The 15,262-nt window shown below is 51.2% G+C and overlaps 1 protein-coding gene across 1 annotated transcript in view; it reads left to right on the top strand.

Annotated features, from left to right (window-relative positions):
* Positions 1–15,262, top strand: part of ABTB2 (ankyrin repeat and BTB domain containing 2) — a 183,314-nt gene that overhangs the window by 129,081 nt on the left and 38,971 nt on the right. Inside the window, exons 2-3 of the mRNA XM_052652239.1 lie at positions 4,281–4,427; positions 11,918–12,131. Of these exons, the coding sequence (XP_052508199.1) occupies positions 4,281–4,427; positions 11,918–12,131 (361 nt within the window). The remainder of the gene's footprint in view (positions 1–4,280; positions 4,428–11,917; positions 12,132–15,262) is intronic.

Genomic DNA, 15,262 nt, shown 5'->3' with positions numbered 1-15,262 from the left:
ATTTTGGAGATGAGAGAGGCAGAGGATGCCTGGATCTTGTCTACTTCTTCCCTGCCTCTCACGCAGTAGTTCGTTTCACGGTAATGATCTGAGCAGTGCATGTGGGTTTTCTCTGTAACTTTTACAGTGTTCAGTAGGGATTGATTTGGGTGTCCTTATTAACTAGTAAAGGAATAAAGGTTTCACTCTGACTTGCTTTCTTTTCCATCATGACGGAAATAAACTGTTTTTTCTTAGTAAAGGGAAGGGGGATGCTTTGCCTTTCTTTTTTTTTTTTTTGGAAAGCCCTTTTTCTAAAATAACCTTGCCCCAGGCCCATGTCATAAAGCTGGGAATTTCTGTGGGCAAAGAAGGCATAGTGTTGTGAGAACTTAAGGCAAACGTTTTCCATCTCCAGTGAGAATGGCTGAAGAACAGGCTTATGTGGGAGACAGAAGAATTTCACATTGACAAAAAAAAAAAAAGACCTTTCTTAGGGGACAGATTCAGCAGATTCAGAAGGCAAGCTGTGGAACTGCATTTTGGAAAGATCGAGGGGAATAAGAGAGGTAGCCTTCTGTCCATAGAGCTTCATGCAAGCCCTCCAGGAATCCTTGGCAGGTGGTACCTGGAGACACATTAAAAAAAGAAAGTCATATTTCTGTATCTTTTTATTTCCTCCTCTCAGACTCCAGGCCCAAACAGAACAGAACCCCTTTTCTCGCACACATCCTCATTTTCTAACTAAAGGACAAGGTGGTGAAAGTTAGGATGTCATTTTTATTTCAACATCTTGAGACTCAAGAGATTGACATCTAGCCCCAGTTCAATTCCTGACCCTCAGTAACCTTGGGAAGATCGCTTAACTTTGGCGGCGGGGGCCTTGGTTTTCTCACCTATAAGATGGGTCCAAACATTACCTCATGAAGCCTTGGGAATTGAATATGACCTTGCATACAAAGTTACCACAATCCTGGCACATGGCGAGCCCGCTATAAAAGTCAGCAGTGGCTATTACTGATAATGACCGCCCTACCTCCCTTGCCAGGAGAATAAATTAAGTACTCAGTGTTAGAAGTCTCTTAAAAGCAAAAGGTACTATGCAAAAGCTGTGACGCTATCAGTTACTATTATTAATAAGAGGCTCATAATTACCTTTGCCACGGTATTAAGTGAAAGCCCCTCTGGGTGGGTGATGACTGGGAAAGTGGGAACAGTTATTAATGGAGCTGCCAGCTCTTGTTACTAGATCCACTGACATAATGTTTCTCTCTGGGAATCCTTTGACAAATCAGCTGACCTTCCTATTCCCTTGCCCTAAGCACTGTAAATTTGATCCACATGTCCCCAGCATTGTTTCTTTGGATTAATAATGAAGAGAAGGGGAGAGTGAGGCCTGCATTAGGACCTCTCGTTGCGTAGAGACCCTCCCAAATGTTTGGGCTGTCCATGGGGTTGAGCTTTTTTAGTTGGGGTGGGGTGGGGTGGCGGGGGTTGTCTTTTGTTTTACTTGTCTTAATGCCCAGAGCCACCCCTTCCTAATGTGTTTGGGTCCTCAGCTGTCAGGGAGAGGTTCCGCTTTGGGGACCTAGTCATACCCTCCTCCTCCCACTGGAAACAGAGCTTTGAGGAAGTGCTTTGATGCCCTGCTTTGCCAGGTCAGTCACCACTGCCATCCTGGAAGGGTCGAAGGGAGACTCAGGGCGCAGGTCTCAGGCACACAGCAAGGCAGAGAGGGAGCACAGAGGAGGCCTGGAGGCGGGGTTGGGGGAAGGGCAGGCTAGTGGGGCAGGGCTGCAGAGCAGCTGAACCTTGAGACTGGTCAAAGTCCGCTGCCAGGATCCGGGCAGGAGGAAGACTGCTCTGCACGAGGCCCAGCACAGGGACTCCTGGGGTGAACCGAGCAGGGATAACAGCACTGAATCGGGACAGCCATAGGCGAGCTTGGTGGTGGGAATCTGGGCTCACAGAGGGATGAAACGCGTGTGTTCTAGAGCCAGTCAGACCTGGATTCGAATCCTAGCTCTGCCACTTAGTAGAGCAAGTTATTAAAACTCTCTGCACAGTATCTAAAATGGAGACAGAGGTGCCGACCTTGGTGAAAGAATAATACATGAAGTCTGCATTCCCAGCACATAGGAAAAATACCTGTAATAGCAACTGAAGAGCCTTTACCTTTGAACCACACAGCAGTCCAGGCATTGACATTCAACAGCTCAAGTCATTCCTCACTGCCACACTGCCGTAAGCTCAATAGCCTTTGTTATCTGTAGTTAACACGTGAGGAATCTGAGGCACAGAGAAGTGAAGTAACTTGCCCAAGATCACACAGCTGGTTCAGTGACAGAGCCAGAATCATGAGCCCAGAGGCTCCAGCTCCAAGGCCCTGTCTTGAGCTCTTTGCTGCAGGACCCATGGCTATTATCATCCTTGTGACAATTTCTGTGGGCAGGATAGGGAATCCTAGCCCGGATTTGGCCACATCCCAGGGGCTCTCCCATCATCTCAAGGAATTTTAAGAGATTTTTCCCAAAAGTGACTGATTAAATTCCTGTGGGTATTTTGCTTTTTCCAAAAAAAGTTCAAGGGGGTTGGACAAAGATGCCTTGATCAAAGAAATAGCGGTTATCAAAAACTGGGAATCTCTGTGCCCACATGCTCTTAACAACCAACAGCTCAATTTTAAGCCAGTCTGATTTTGCTTCTCTGGTGTTTTCTTAGAAGCCACACAATGAGTTGAAGAAATTTACGTGCTGTCACCCTCTGGGATTGATTCTGACAGCTCTGCTCCTCTGTTATTGAAGTGCTAATGAAAAACACTAATTGGCGTTGGCCGGTGGCTGGAGTGGGGAAAGCCAGCATCCTTTTTTCTGGTTTCTCTTAGTCCTGTTCTTGGCTTGAAGAAGGAGAAGGGGGTGGTGTGTGGGCAGCATGAGGAAGTGAGAGGACTCCAGGGGTGGTGCTGGCCTTTCAGTGGGCGGGATGGACCTTTATATCTGATGCCCCATTCCCTGAGCAACGTGAGGACAAAGCCAGGTCTCTCTGTCACCCTGGAATCCTGAAGACAGCACAATGCCTGGGAAGCACTCTGAATATTCAGCGAGTGAAGAGGGGAAGGAATGAGTGAATGCTTGTGTGGCCCATGGGTGTCTGGAGGCCAGTTCCTTGTGCAGCTTCAGGAAAGGGTGATCTCCACCACTTTAAACCTCAGACGCAGGTGGGCCACCCCGCATTCTGGCTCCCACAGCACCGGCCATAGTTAAAAGTCAGCTGTCCTAAGTGGAGCCTTGCAATTGGCCCACTCCAGCAGATGGGAAAGAGGGCTATGGACTTCCTACTTTGCTTCTTTCCTCAGGTGACTTGTTGATAAAAGACATTTTCACATATTGAGATATAGGGAAATCATTCTGGCTTATACATGAGTTAATCTGATTTTTTGTTGTTGTTGCTGTTTATTTGTTTATTTGGCAGCTCCGGGTTTTAGTTTGGGCATGTGGGATTTTTAGTTGTGGCGTATGAACTCTTAGTTGCAGCATGCAGGATCCAGTTCCCCAACCAGGGGTCGAACCCAGGGCCCCTGCATTGCAAGCTTGGAGTCTTAGCCACTGGGCCAGCAGGAAAGTCCCTAACTTGAATTTTATGCTAACCAAAATAACCTGTGGCCTATCAAACATACACTGTACATCTGCTTTAATTGCTGAAGAGCTAAGGGCACGTTGACTGGAAGCAAATAATGTCTAAAAATAAAGTTTAAGGACTTCCCTGGCAGTCCAGTGGTTAAGACTTTACCTTCCAGTGCAGGATGGGGGTTCGATCCCTGGTTGTGGAACTAAGATCCCACATGCTGAAAACCTGAAACATAAAACGGAAGCAGTGTTGTAACAGATTCAGTGAAGACTTTAAAACTGGTCCACAGCCAAAAAAATCTTTTAAAAAAATGTGAAAATAAAGATGAAATGCACCTCTTCCTGGGATTGTGTGCTACTGGCTCTCCTTTGATGATAAAGACCCCCTTCCCAGGTGCGAAGGCCTTAATGACTCTCTGTGTACATGCTGGTCTGTTCTTTTTTTTTTTTCTTTTCAAACCTTGAAGAGATGTAATCCTGACTTGTTTAATATTCTTTATTCTGACAAGATACAAAACTGTAAGACTCTGCTTCTCTGAAGCAGTTTCTCAGAGTAATCTGGGCAGCACACTTCTAGGCTAGTCCTCCGTTTGGCTCAAATAAAACTCTATTTTATTCGTATCATCGATTGTTTATTGATTATACTCTCTGACACGGCACCTTGTCTCCCCACAGGTGTCCTCTCCCTTCCCGCGTACTTCAGCCCCTACAACGGGGGGTCCCTGGGCCACGACGAGCGAGCCGACGCCTACGCGCAGCTGGAGCTCCGGACCCTGGAGCAGTCCCTCCTGGCCACCTGTGTGGGGAGCATCTCCGAGCTGAGTGAGTGGAGCCCCCACAGCCCGCTGGCTCTGAGGGAGAGGTGGGGAAGGGCCCGCCTTCTGGGTCCTGGCTTCCTCCTCCTCTGCCCGTGTCCTGCCTTCTCCGAAAACTGTCCATCCCTTAAGGCCAGATTTTGCAAACCGGTGGCCCACAGACATGCATGGTTTGACCAGCAGGTGCCTTTAATCACATCCAAACCCAGATTTCTGGTTTCTCTAGAGAAATCAGACCATCTGACACCACTGTGCCCCAGCCCTGAATGCCAGTGATCAGGGGAACTGAGTGGCAGCTAAGGGGACAGCAGACGTTCCCTTCATCGTCACATACCTCAGTATCTCGTAGCTGACCTGTCTCATGCATTTATTTTACCTGCCTGGCCCCCAAAGACTCTGAATTTATAGCCAGTGTTAGAAGGAACACATGTCTTGAAGCCTCAACATAAAAAAGAAAGAAAAAAGCAGAACTTCTCTGGCTGGCAGAAGGCGGGTGTGGTCTGCGGACTCAGCCCTGCAGCGCCCTGAGCATCTCCCAGGACCTTGGGGCTCTCTGAAACACACCAGGAAACCCCTGGGTCTAAGTCATTACCGCTTGACAGCTGCTTCAAAAAAGCCTGTTAGGAGGCCAGAGATCCTCGTGCCCCCAGTCTCTCCCTCTCATTATCCCGATTATTTGAGCAATCAAACTGCACTCTCAGCCTCCTCAGTTCTCCCTTCCTGTGTCATAAGCCCACCCAGCAGAGGGTGGGCACACACGCCGGGGGTCGAAGCACACAGCCTGGAAACAGATGGAGTTTCACTCTGCTCCCGCCTTTTCCGCTTGTGATTTCTCTGAGGTTTCTGGCCCCTGAATAGTGAATGGCGAGCCTTTCTGCTTCTTTAGGACACAGCTTCCTCCCTCCCTGCCCCCAGCCTTCCTTCCCTCCCCAGGACAGGAAGTGAAGGTGCCTGGTTCAAGGTCATAGAGCAGATTGGTAAAAGGGCTGGTTCAGAAAGCGGGACTTCAGGCTCTTTGTCTCCTAGGGGCATTCCAGCATGGCCACCTGGGTCCGCTGCCCCTTGGGGCCCCTGTAGGAAGTTGGCGTGAGTGTGTGGGCTGTCTTTGGAGCTACGCAGAGTCTGTGTGTTGAACTCTCCTGGCCCGAGGACAATGGGGAACACATGGAGGCTTCAGTCCACTGGAGAGCACTTGGGTTTTGTTTCGCATTTGGAACATTGTGAGCACTTATTGTATGCAAGGCACTGTATGAAGCATCTTGGTCACGTGATCTCATTTACTCTGCAGAACAGCTCAGCAAGGTATGTCCTGGTGAGGGAACTGAGGCTTAGAGAGGAAAAGTCATTGCCCCCGAGTCAGACTGCTGATTGGAAGAATCCGAGTGAGGGCTTGAGTCCTGCTGTGTCTGGCTTTAGCAAAGCTCTGAATTACCTAGGGCTATGGTGGGCTACAGCCCATAGGATTGCAAAGAGTCGACTCAAGTGACTTAGCACACACGCACGCATGGGCTTCGTAGACGTGGCTAGCAGCCCAGCCAACAGCATCTCAAGGCAGCTGAGGTCAAGATTGGAATCTGATCTTGACTTTTATCATAGAGCCTTTTATTGTAGTAGTCTCCATGCCCATTACAAACCAGAGTCAGACACAAGGGGGGCATTCAGAAACTACTCTCAGGGGACAGGCTTATCATCTTTCTGTCCTTGTCACTCAGCCCAGGGACCAAGTCCTGTTGTTTCTACCTTCTAAAACTATCCCGATTTTTGGTTTTCTCCTTTCACCACCTTCACTTCCAACAACTCAACCCAAACCAGGGCTATTTAAAACCCAAATTGGATTTTGTCACTCTGCTGCTCAGTATCCCCTCCATTCTCCCCATGGCTTTCCAACACACTCATGAAGTCCGGGACTGGACATGTCATCCATCTGGCTTCATCACCTACTATTCTTCTCTTGCTGACCGCCCTGCAACCACCCTGGCCTCCTAGCCAAAATCCTCCTAACCCAGGGTCTTGGCACTAGTCATTCCTCTGCCCATGACCTTTTCCCCCAGGTGCCCAATCATGGCATGTTCTCCAAATTTCTGCCAAATAACACTTACTAGACAGGCCTTCCCCACAGACCCTGCAGAGACTCAAGGTCCCACCCTCGTTCCTCTGTGTCCCATCTTTTGGCTTTGGTTTATTCCAAGCACTAATGGACACTTGGCAGGTGAATAGTTGGTCATCTCTCCAATGTGATTAGAAAGTCACCATCACAAGAATGGAGACTTTCTCTGTTGTACCCCTGGAGTACGTATCACTAGTGTTGAGAACAGTATCTGAGCCATGTGTTTGTGTGTGTGTGTAGAAATGAATTCGCTGCGTGCTAAGTCACTCCAGTTGTGTCCAACTCTTGGCGACCCTATGGACTGTAGTCTGCCAGGCTTCTGTGTCCATGGGATTCTCCAGGGAAGAATACTGGGGTGCGTTACCATGCCCTCCCCCAGGGGATCTTCCCAACCAGAGATCGAACCTGTGTGTCCTGCATTAGCAGGCAGGTTCTTTACCACTGGTGCCACCTGGGAAGCCCAGTGAATCGTCTGTCATCCAGTTTTTGCCTCCTAAAGCCCACCTAGGATTGGTCCTCATCCTGGCTCAGCCATTCCTCAGGCCAAAGGTAAGAAGGATGCCCAGAGCATCTTTCACCAACAACCCAACTGGCTGTGTCATGTGCCAAGACTCCCAAGCTCTCTCACTCTGAAACCAGTGGTTTTGCTAATCATCATGAAGGAGGAAGAAGCTGAAGGTGGAGGCAGATATTGCAGTTTTTCCCTCCGAGACTAAAGAACCTAATGAGGCTAGTGATACTTGGCACTGAGTACCTCATCCCTGAGAGTTTAGCCCGGGTTTAACATGCATCCTCTCACTGCACCTCGCCAGGACCAGCCTGCCAGGTTGGTCAGGAAGTCTCACCCTTGTATCAGCTGCACAGGGAGCTCCAGCCACTTGTCTTTTCCTCTGTCCCTCTCTGCTTATGAGAATGTAAATGGGAGGGAATAAGAAAGAAATGAAACACTTTTTTTAAAGGGAACCAGGTGGTGTGGGCCTCATTTTGGAGACAGTGTTAAATCCCAGGTTACCCCTGCTCTTTTTTTTTTAACTGCCCCAGATCTTAGTTGCAGCATGTGGGATCTGTAGATGCAGTTTGCAAACTGTAGATTGTGGTATGTGGGATCTAGTTCCTTGACCAGGGATTGAACTGGGCCCCCTGCATTGGGAGTGCAAAGTGTTGGGCACTGGGCCGCCAGGGACGTCCCTCCCCTGCTCTTTTTATCTAATGGCTCCTGATGGACGTTAGACAGTCCAGAGGGAACCCATAGCACCTCTGATCAAGGCTCTCATGACTAGCAAGCAGAAAGGTGTTTCTCCCTGCTCCGGGGTGTTCCTGGGCTTTAGACTGAGGTCTCATCAAGCTTAGGGTCATTTGATTCTTGAGTACAAGGACATCTCAGAAGCAGCTCTGAGAGCCCAGTTGTGCCAAACCAAGAGCACAGCCCCGTTGGGCCACAGCTTCTCAAACTCACTGTGGTGACGGGCCAGGAGTGGTATATCCTCACCTCTGTTGGGCTTCCCAGGTGGAGCTAGTGGTAAAGAACCTGCCTGCCAGTGCAGGAGATGCGGGTTTGATCCCTGGGTTGGGAAGATCCCCTGGAGGAGGGGATGACATCTCACTCCAGTATTCCTCCTAGAGAATCCCATGGACAGAGGAGCGTGGCAGGCTACAGTCCATGGGGTCGCAGAGAGTTGGAGATAACCAAAGCAACTTAGCATAGCTCTATTGCAAACTGAAACTTTTATAAAATAAAGAGGAGTGTCTAGAAACACAAAATAAAGTACAGATCCGATGCAAGTCATCTTATTTTATTATTAGATTAAATAGGCATAAAAATCACTCTGTCAGACTGCTCTGGAAATTTTTTCAAGCTCACTTTCAGTTTCTGAATTGAACTTCTGAACCAGTAACCACCAGTTTCGCAGACCTATTCCAGTCTGCAGACCGCCCTTCGAGTAAGCAATGTTGCAATAGTCGAGAGCATGCATTTGGGACACAGGGACTGCAGTTCAGGTCCTGGCTGGTCCCCTTGCTGCTTGTGCCCCCGGACACATTTAACTTCTGTAAGCCTGTGTCCTCATCTGTGAAATGAAAATGCCTCGCTGATGGGGTGGTTGTAGAGACTAGAGATTTTGTTGTCTAGAGATTTTGTTGTATCTTTTCATGTCTGTCACGAAGCCTAGAAAATAGAAACTGGCAGGGAGGACAGTCTCTCAGGGAGAACACCCAGAGCACGCGGCTGTCTTTGCCTGTTACACGGCGCTGCAGCACAGCTTAAGTCTTTAGATGCCTGATCAGAGTTGTCTGCAGGCATCTGTCTTTTTGGTCTTTGAGAGAGACTGGTCGCCTGCAGCTTGGCTTGGATCGAAGTATCCAGGGCCTCCATCTCTAGTTCCCATGCCTTCATGGTTTTCCGAACTTTCGGAAAGCCTCTCTCTTCCTGGCTTCCCTTTTAGGGAACCCTTAGGAGGCATGTCTGTTCCTTCCTTGACTTTCTTGCCTGCATTCTGGCTGGAAACGTGCTGCCACGGGGTCTACACCAGAACAACGCAATAATTTTAAATGTAATGAATGGTAACAACTTCTACCTTATCAAACTTTGTAATGATATTTCACCAAGGTTTCTTTGATGCTATCAGGGATTCTGAATTCTCCTCCTCATGGTCCTGTGGTCGTGCCAACGGTTATGACATTCAGACCTGGAGACACGGGAGCCAGGTTTCAACTTATTGCAGCCAATGTAACTCTGCAACTAGCTTCTGGGAGGTGGCTTGGCCTGGGGTTATTGGGACCAGTTTCTACCACCCAGGACCTGAGGGCAGAGCTGGGATCTGACATTGCAGGGCTGGACTCCTCCTGTCCTGGGGAAGGTGGAGCCGCACTTGACTGCAGGCAGGAGTCCCAAGAGGAAGAGCATAAGGTGGCCTGCAGTCTAGAAAATAACAGCAGCAAAGGACAGTAATAATAATGGTGATGTATTTAACTTTACCAGAGTAGGCAGTGGCACCCCACTCCAGCACTCTTGCCTGGAAAATCCCATGGACGGAGGAGCCTGGTAGGCTGCAGTCTATGGGGTCGCTAAGAGTCGGGCACAACTGAGCGACTTCACTTTCGCCTATTGGAGAAGGAAATGGCAACCCACTCCAGTATTCTTGCCTGGAGAATCCCAGAGACAGAGGAGCCTAGTGGGCTGCTGTCTATGGGGTCGCACAGAGTCGGACATGGCTGAAGCGACTTAGCAGCATTTAACTTTACCAAGCCCTTTGTGCCAAGCATGATGTTAAGTGCTTCACACTGGTTATTTATTTGAATTCTCAGAACTTGTGGTTAGAAGCAATTATTTTACAGATAAGGAAACTGAGGCTTTGATAGGTAACTTACAGAAGGCACACAGTTTGAAACCCAGGCAGGTCTGACTCTGCAATCTACGCTCTTAATCCGCTTACCTGGTGATTCGCAAATCTGACTGGACATTAGATTCAGCAAGGGAGATTTTACAAAATATAGACACCTGGGTCCTGCCCCATGCCAATTAAATCAGTTTTGGGGATGGAACTAGGTATCAGGGGCTCTGTGCTCTCAGCCCTCTTGGCCCTGGGATCTGGCAGAAGGCACCCAAGCTACAGCTGTGGGCTGAGCAGGGTCGGCTGTATAGAGAGGAGTGAGGACCCAGGGGTGAGCGGGCATGGAGGGCTCTTTCCCTGCATGGAGGTCTCTAGTTCCAGGGCTGTCACTGTCCCTGCTTGGAAACCAAACGTTTTCACTCTGGTGGTCATGGGAGGACTTGGCATCTGATGAGCTCAAGTCAAGTACCACCAGAAGTGTTTCAAAATGAAGTGAATGTGTAAGGCTACATTTTCATTCTTCAAATGTTTGCTGAGCACCTATTTTGCAGTAGAACCTGTACAGAGCCCCAGGGATACATAGAACAGAGTACCGGACCCAGATGCTCTGTAGGGAAGTTTAAGAGAATAAGTGAATGATTTGGTCCTGCCGACATCAAATGACACTTCACCTGCCATAATAAAACCTGCTGGTTTCTCCCTCCATAGGTTCAGCTTTGCTCAGAGGCTTTCTATCCAAGAAGCTATCTGTGAGGAACTGCATGGGGGTGTAGGAAGCTGACCCACAGGGGACGCTCCCCTGAGTTCTCAGGCCTGAGAAGAATGGAAGGCGCCACTTTTCCTAGAGTGAGGGGCCCGCGGGTGCCGGGGGCTGTTTCACCCATCCTTTCTCAGCATTGTGGCCTCACACAATGATGGGATATTTCCTGTCCTAAGCTGGTGGGGTATTGAAAAGACTTAACTGGGGAAGAAACACAGCACAGGATATAGGAACCTGAGGACCCCACGACCTTCAGGAGGGCAGGCTGTGGCCTGGGTCTCTGCTCAGCTCATGGACTTACAGATGTGGATTCAAATCTAGACTCCACCATTTACTTAACCTCTGGACACCGTGGCATCCCTGTGATCAGGGAAATGCATGGGATCAGTAAATGTTTACTTACCAGATGGGCCTCAGTTTCTTCATCTGTAAAATGGGGATATACTTGGACCCCAGCAGTGTACAGATCAAATTAAAGACTTTTTCTAGAAAATGGAACACCCGGCACATAGTAAGCATAGTGGATGGCAGTGGTGAGAGTTTTCCTTGGGGACATTGGAAAGGGAAGCCCTGTTCTGCAGAAGTACGTGCACTTTGGGGACTCCTCTGGTGGTCTAGTGGTTAAGAATCTGCCTTCCAATGCCGAGGACGTGGGTTCCATCTTTGGTCTGGAAACCAAGATCCTACATGCCACGGGGCAGCTAACCCCTCACTCCTCACTGCTAAGCGCATATGCTCTAGAGCCCATGCTCTGCAACAGAAACCTGAGGGCCGCAACTGGAGAGAAGCCCCCCATTGCATCTAGAGAAAGCCCACACACCACAGCAAAGGGCCCACGTAGCCAAACATTTTTTAAATAATTTTTAAAAAAAGAAGTACTTGAACTGCCCCTAGACAGCATGGGAAAGAACCACCACATACCCTGGCACAGGAATTAGAGGCTGAGAGGAGAGGCCCAGAGAGATTCCCATGGTCGGAGCCGGGAGAAGGCCCGTGGGATGGTGGAGAGAGTGGGGATGTTGAAAAAGAAACTGTGTTAGCATAAGGTCTGGTGGGGCCAGGCCCTGCCAAGTGTTTCATTCAACTGTTAGGGCAGGACTGGAAGTGAAAGGGAATCTAGATTGCTGTTGTGCATCTGGGTGACAGTTGCCACCTCCGCCTGCTGCCTCTGGGTAAACAGTAATTATGCATGCCGGCTTAGGCACTGTTCCTCTAACCAACAAGGATCCTTGGAAGAATGTGCCCTGGCGACTCAGACTTTTTCCTTTTCTCCCGCTCTCTCCTGCCCTCCTCCCCTCCAGGTGACCTGGTCTCCCGCGCCATGCACCACATGCAGGGGCGCCACCCGCTGTGTCCAGGCTCCAGCCCCTCGCGTCAGGCCCGCCAGCCGCCCCAGCCCATCACCTGGTCCCCCGACGCCCTCCACACACTGTACTACTTCCTGCGGTGTCCACAGATGGAGTCCATGGAGAACCCCAACCTGGACCCCCCGAGGATGGCCCTGAACAATGAACGGTAGGGCTCTGCCCTGGGCTGCGTACCTGGTGGGCCACGCGACCCGGTGTGCGTGTGGAGCGACTGACAAGGTGGCCGAAGAACCCCGGCCCTGGCCTGTTTGCCTGTGGGGAGGTGGCCTGACACGGCGAGGACTGTGCATTCGGATGGAGGAAGGTCTGGCCCTGGAGTGCAGTGGGGTTTGTTGACCCTGGGCTGATGCACTGTGGGTTGCTGAGGCTCCGAAGTTGAGCTTTGGCCCCTCTCAGCTCTAGCACTCATTCACCTGGGCTCTCAGAAATTCATTTGCTTCTTTTATAAAATGAGGTATTCACGTCTACCTAGAAAAGTGGGTGGTAAGACGCGCGTGAGCTCATGCTCTGAGAAAAAACACTTAGGACAATGCCTGGCTGGTAACTGGCCCTCCATCAGTGGTAGCCGTCACCTCTGTTGATGACCGTGATGTCACTGCTACCATCATTCTTGTTAGAAATCTCAGGCATGTTTTGCCCTGTCCACTCACTTTACAGATGGGAACGTCATGGCTCTGGCCGATTATCTGATCTCCAGCAACTTAGTGGGTGAACAGCCCCGGGCCCAGGCCTGCTGGCTTCAGTCTAGTGCTCTCCCATGGGGGCCCAGCCCTTTCCCAGCTGATGGAGTTGGGTCATCATCATTTTAATCCTCTGGGAGCTATCTAGCGAATGCAGGCCCGAGGCCGGCAGGGCCTGACACAGAGCGAGAAGGTGGCAGGTGGAGGCCCCGGCTTCCCTGAAGGAAGCACCAGCAGGGAGGTGGGGTCAGAGCACAGGCCCTCCACCCCAGCTGTTTCTGCTTTGCGGAGAAATTGTTGTGGTTGCCAGAGCTTGGCTGGGAGGGTGAAAGGGCCAAGAAAACATCTGGAGAGGGTGGGGATGGGGAGAGAGGGGGCTTGCTTATTGGTCGGTGAGGTCCCCGAGGGTGCCTGAGGCTGGGTCACCCAAACAAAGGTGACTGGGAGAGGAGGCAGAAGTGCCTCCCTGGGACCCGCTGCCCCAGGCTGGGTGGCTTGGCCCTAGGGCTGTGACCGTGGACGTTGGCTGCGGCGCTGGCCAAGGAAGTGCTCTTCTGCAGGCACTGTGCCCAGAACCCCTGGGATGTCTTTGTGGCCACCCTCTGGCTTTCCTCCTGGGAGGATTCCCAGGGCCTGATGCTCCGAAACATGGCATCAGGGTTCCTGTGTGACCCAAGCTGCTTGTCTGTATGTGATTGTTGCAGCTGTGCTGGAGTGGTAACATACACACGAGTGTGTGTTTAGATAGCCCATTATTTACAAACCGCACTGTCTGTGGCACAAAGAAATTGGACGCAAAGGCATTTTTCCATGAATCATTTCAAATGAGTGTTAGACACATGGAAAATTGGAACCACCATGAGGAAAAAAGAATCCCCAAATGTCAGATTTGGGGACGGTAAGGAGGACACCTTAAGAATACCCAGTCAGGTGGACGGCCCTACAGCTCTCTGATGGCCCAGCTCCTAGCTGCCGAGCAGGTCCTGCTGGACTTGGGCTCCCTCTGGGAGCCCTGCCACCCAAGGGAGGCCGTGCCGCCCTTGGAGAGCCAGGCTGGCCTTCCCGCCGCAGGCCAGGCCACATGTTCCTGTGAGGCACTGCCACTCTGACACCCTTCGCAGAGCTCTGGGGCCCCTCTTTGCTCCTGTGCACAAAGAGGCTGGAGTTTGCTAGGGCTCCAGGGAGACACCCTTTGCTTCTGTGAGTCTGGCAGTGTCTCTGTCCTCTCACGTCCCCCACTTCATTCCCTTGAGGTTCCTCCCTCTGTCCTGGGTCTGGAACATGGGGTCAGGTCTCCCAACCAGAATAAGGCAGAACCTCTGGGTCTGCTTGGGGATTCGATGGTTTGGGGATGTCTGGCTCTGTTGGGATTAAGGGACCTCTTCCACGACCTCGCACACAGGGGCTAAGGAGCTCAGCTCGGTCACTTGGGTTTGGCCCATGACACCATTGATGGTGCCACTCCAGTCTGTGCTCGTAGGTTTCCGCTTTGAAGAAACTGCCCTTCTCCCTTCCCGCTGGGTGCTGTGTGTGACCACAATAATGCTGACAAGGGGCGGGTGGGTCATACATTCATCCCTCCACGAAGCTCATCCTGGGTCCCTGCTATGCCACAGGCCGCCTCTACACTAGTCAATGGGGCTCCAGTATCTCTCCGTGAAGACCATCTTCCCCATGGCTTCCCACTCTGGGTTTGGAGGGAGGAGGGAAGTAGGGACTGCAAGGGGGCAGCTTTGCAGGGGCACAAGGAGGCACTCTTACGTGCTTCCATCTGCCACTGCGGTGAGCCGGGCAGCAGTGGGGAAGGGAGCACAGGCTTCAGACAGAGACCTGAGCTCAGATCCAGCCTCCCACACAGGCCCCTCCACGGCTCAGGCTCCCTATCTGTAAAATGGGGCTGTGAGATAACACACGTGAAAGGAGCCACCTCTTCCCTTTAAAAGGGCAGCTCTACCTACTTCTGCTTCTTCCGTGCCCCACAATGAATCAGTAAGGTGCATGCTAACATTACAAATGAGGGCACAGGGCTGGGGGGCACCGAGCTGCTGAGTACCCGGGCAAGGATTCAAATCAGGTCTCTCTGACCTCACCAGCCAGGCTACAGCATTCCAGCCGCGGCTGAGAACCAGTCCTAAAGCTCTAAGAAAACCTGGGTGGGTCCCAGCGCTGGGGACCCACCTCCTCCAGGGCTGTTCTGGCCCCACCAGCCTCTCCTCTCCCAGGACACCTTCCTCGCCTCCTGGGGAGGGCCCCTGCAGCTGAAACCTCCCTGCACCCTCCCAGGATCCCTTTCTTGCTGGCAGCTTTGCATCACAGGCACCAGCGAGGCATACGGCAGGGTCTCAAACACAGGATTAGTCCCAGCTGCCATCCTGCAGGGCACATCATCACCCGTGACCAAGCTCAGAAAGTGAAAGCACTTGCTGTCAGAAATCCCGGGTTACCCAGGGAGATGGGGGGAGCCTCCTTCCCCCTACTCTGTGGTCTGGAGGAGAACGGACAACCATCTGGCTCAGCATGGTCCTCGCTCACTGTGCCTGGAGGCAGAGGGACAGGGAGCCAGAACAGAGGGCATGGTCCTCCTGGGAATGAGGAGTTT

The sequence above is a fragment of the Budorcas taxicolor genome, chromosome 15 (assembly GCF_023091745.1).
Source record: "Budorcas taxicolor isolate Tak-1 chromosome 15, Takin1.1, whole genome shotgun sequence".
NCBI lineage: Eukaryota > Metazoa > Chordata > Mammalia > Artiodactyla > Bovidae > Budorcas > Budorcas taxicolor.
Note: the sequence above shows the minus strand (reverse complement) of the source record. Positions and strands in the feature narration are given on the sequence as shown.